The sequence below is a fragment of the Miscanthus floridulus genome, chromosome 2 (genome assembly GCF_019320115.1).
Source record: "Miscanthus floridulus cultivar M001 chromosome 2, ASM1932011v1, whole genome shotgun sequence".
Classification (NCBI taxonomy): domain Eukaryota; kingdom Viridiplantae; phylum Streptophyta; class Magnoliopsida; order Poales; family Poaceae; genus Miscanthus; species Miscanthus floridulus.
In genome coordinates this window covers 152,816,256-152,818,637 of record NC_089581.1, presented here as the reverse complement: position 1 = coordinate 152,818,637, position 2,382 = coordinate 152,816,256, and the positions used below count along the sequence as shown (strand labels likewise).

Here is a 2,382-nt window from a genome sequence, read left to right as displayed (position 1 = left end):
AAAAGGGAGGAAAAACAAACTTAGACAAACAAAACAAAATTATAAGTTTGTGCAATAGTGCAGAAGGATCGGAGTTTGTCTGCTTGTTACATGAACGATTACTCAACCTATCTGACTAACTAACCCCTCTAGGGTAGAACTGTGTCTTCCATTTTGTCCGCTAGGTCCCACAAAAGAGGAGCCACCACCGCCTCTATCTCATCCAGCTCGGCGTCAGTGTAGCCAGGCGTGAAGCCGAGGCTCATTGTCTCTAGGTCGATGCTGTCCCCATAATGAGAACAAGCAATCACGAAGAATTGATGGACCCCGGTGCGAAGGGTGTCCCTCTCGAGCTGGCGCACCCGCGCCGTGATCTCAATGGCATAGGCCACAAGCAAACTGGTCCCCTCCAACCATACCACCTCCGGGTCATAACAGACCACTCTAAGGGCGGTGCTCAGGATACCGAGCTCGTCGCTCTCTGCCTAAAGGTTCCTCCTCGCCTCGGCGAGCTCCGTGGCCAGCCCGTTAGAGATGCCCTCGGCCTCCAGCCTCTGAGTTGTCGTGGTTCTGAGCTCAGCCTAGAGGGAGCCGATCCTCTACTACACCTCATCGTGCTCTCGGACGGCCTAGTCGCGCTCCCCATGGGCCACACCACGCTTCGAGCGAAGCCTCCCCGTAGTTTGGAGCAGCTCGTCTCGCTCCTTACGCAAACAGGCAACCACCTCAGCATCCAGACTTGCCCTCCGCTCTAGGTCTACGAGTTTCTCCTCGGCTACTAGCTTCAGCTCCCGCTCCTTCTTAGCCTCGGTCAGGAGGTCGAGGATCCACCGGCGGGTCTCGGCGTCCCTCTGAAGCAACTCGTCCCGCTCCCTCCTAACTCTAGCGGCCTCCTTGTCATTTTGTCGTGCCCTCTCCGATAGGGCCTCGAACGCCCTCTCGGTCTCCTCCTCATATCGACGGGCCTCAGCCTCCCGCAGTCAGAGATTGTCTGCCTCCTCGGTAAGGGGAGTTAGCTCGGCCACCCTCTGGTGGGCAGCAACGAGTTGGGCGGTCACATCCTAGCGCAGTCGTGCCTCTTCGATGAGGCGGTCCTAGTTCTCCTTCTGCTCGTGAAGGAACTGGGGTTTCTCCCGGCTGCGGGTGATAAGGGACTAAAAAATATGATGGTCAGAACATAAAAATACATAAAGAAAGAAGGAGAGTGGAAAGCAATATCAAATGAATACCTGGCCAGTGGGAACGACGACTTCACGTAGGGCGCCCCTAGCATGGTTCAAAGCTTCCAGCATGGCCACAATCCCCTTGTCGTGACTCTCCTGCTCCATGCTCTCAGTGGCATCATTGAGGGTGAAGAGTGTCGATGTCGGGTCCTACAGATTCGTCCACCAGAATAGGGGCTCGTCCCACATGGGCGAGTGGCTGCCCCCCAATGTTGGGGCCAAGGACGATTCCCCGCCGGTCCTCTCTGCCACCACCATGGTGTCCAGGGACCCCTCGGCCGCGTCCCCCTCTGTACGGCCCATGTCGGGTGCCGTCGCTTGGGCCACCGGTGGCATAGGTCGCGCCACTGCCTCGGGCACTGCTACGGTTGCATCTGTCTATGTCCTACCTATCACAGCCGCTGCCACCTCCGCCTACGTTAGTGGGGCCTCGACCAGCGGTGTCGCACCAGCCACGGTCGGCGCCATAAGCGCGGCCGGCAGCTCCATCCGCCCCATCATCGCCAGCGGTATCACCTCTGTCACCAGCTGCTCAGCGATCTCCGAGGGCGTCCCTCGAGCCCCAGCGCCCGCTTGTCCCGCTGAGGGCACGGGCGCCATCGCGGGAGGCGTGTGACCGGCCGGTGAGGTAGTCGCATCGGCGTCACTCCCGCCCGAAATGGGCGCAGCGCCAACCGACAGTTTTGACCCCGCTAGAAAGGCTACGCCCTTCTCTGACGCCAGCGCCAAAGGATTACGCCACTTCACGACGCTGTGAAGAAAGAAAAGCATAAGTCACAATGAAAATAGAGAAGAATAGAGAAAAACAAAGGAGCTGGTGACTTACATTGGCGCTGTTGGACGGCGGATACGTTTGGGGGACGAACCCCTAGACCCATGCTCCACCACGTTGGGGTGGGACTATTTCAATTTTGAGCCCGCCCCCTGCTCCCGGGCAGAGGGGCTCACTCCCCTTGCATCTTGGGGCGCGACAGTAGAGCCACCCGCCTCTGCCAACACCTCAGGCGCGGCGGCAGATCTGCCCGCCCCTACTAGTTCCTGGGGTAGGCCGACGGTTTGGCCCATCTTCGCTGGCCCCGTGGACACGCCCTCCCCTCCATGAAATGGGAAGGGCCCCGACTCCTGTAAAGATAAGCGGATACCCGTCAGCACATCCTTGCTCTCTAGGTCATCCCACGCA

The 2,382-nt window shown here is 59.0% G+C and overlaps 1 protein-coding gene across 1 annotated transcript; it reads left to right on the top strand.

Annotated features, from left to right (window-relative positions):
- The first annotated feature begins 1,389 nt into the window (after nucleotides 1-1,389).
- LOC136537277 (endochitinase A-like) lies at nucleotides 1,390-1,818 on the top strand. Its single transcript, XM_066529308.1, has one exon. The coding sequence runs from the start codon at nucleotides 1,390-1,392 to the stop codon at nucleotides 1,816-1,818; it is 429 nt and encodes a 142-aa protein (XP_066385405.1).
- Nucleotides 1,819-2,382: the final 564 nt, after the last annotated feature.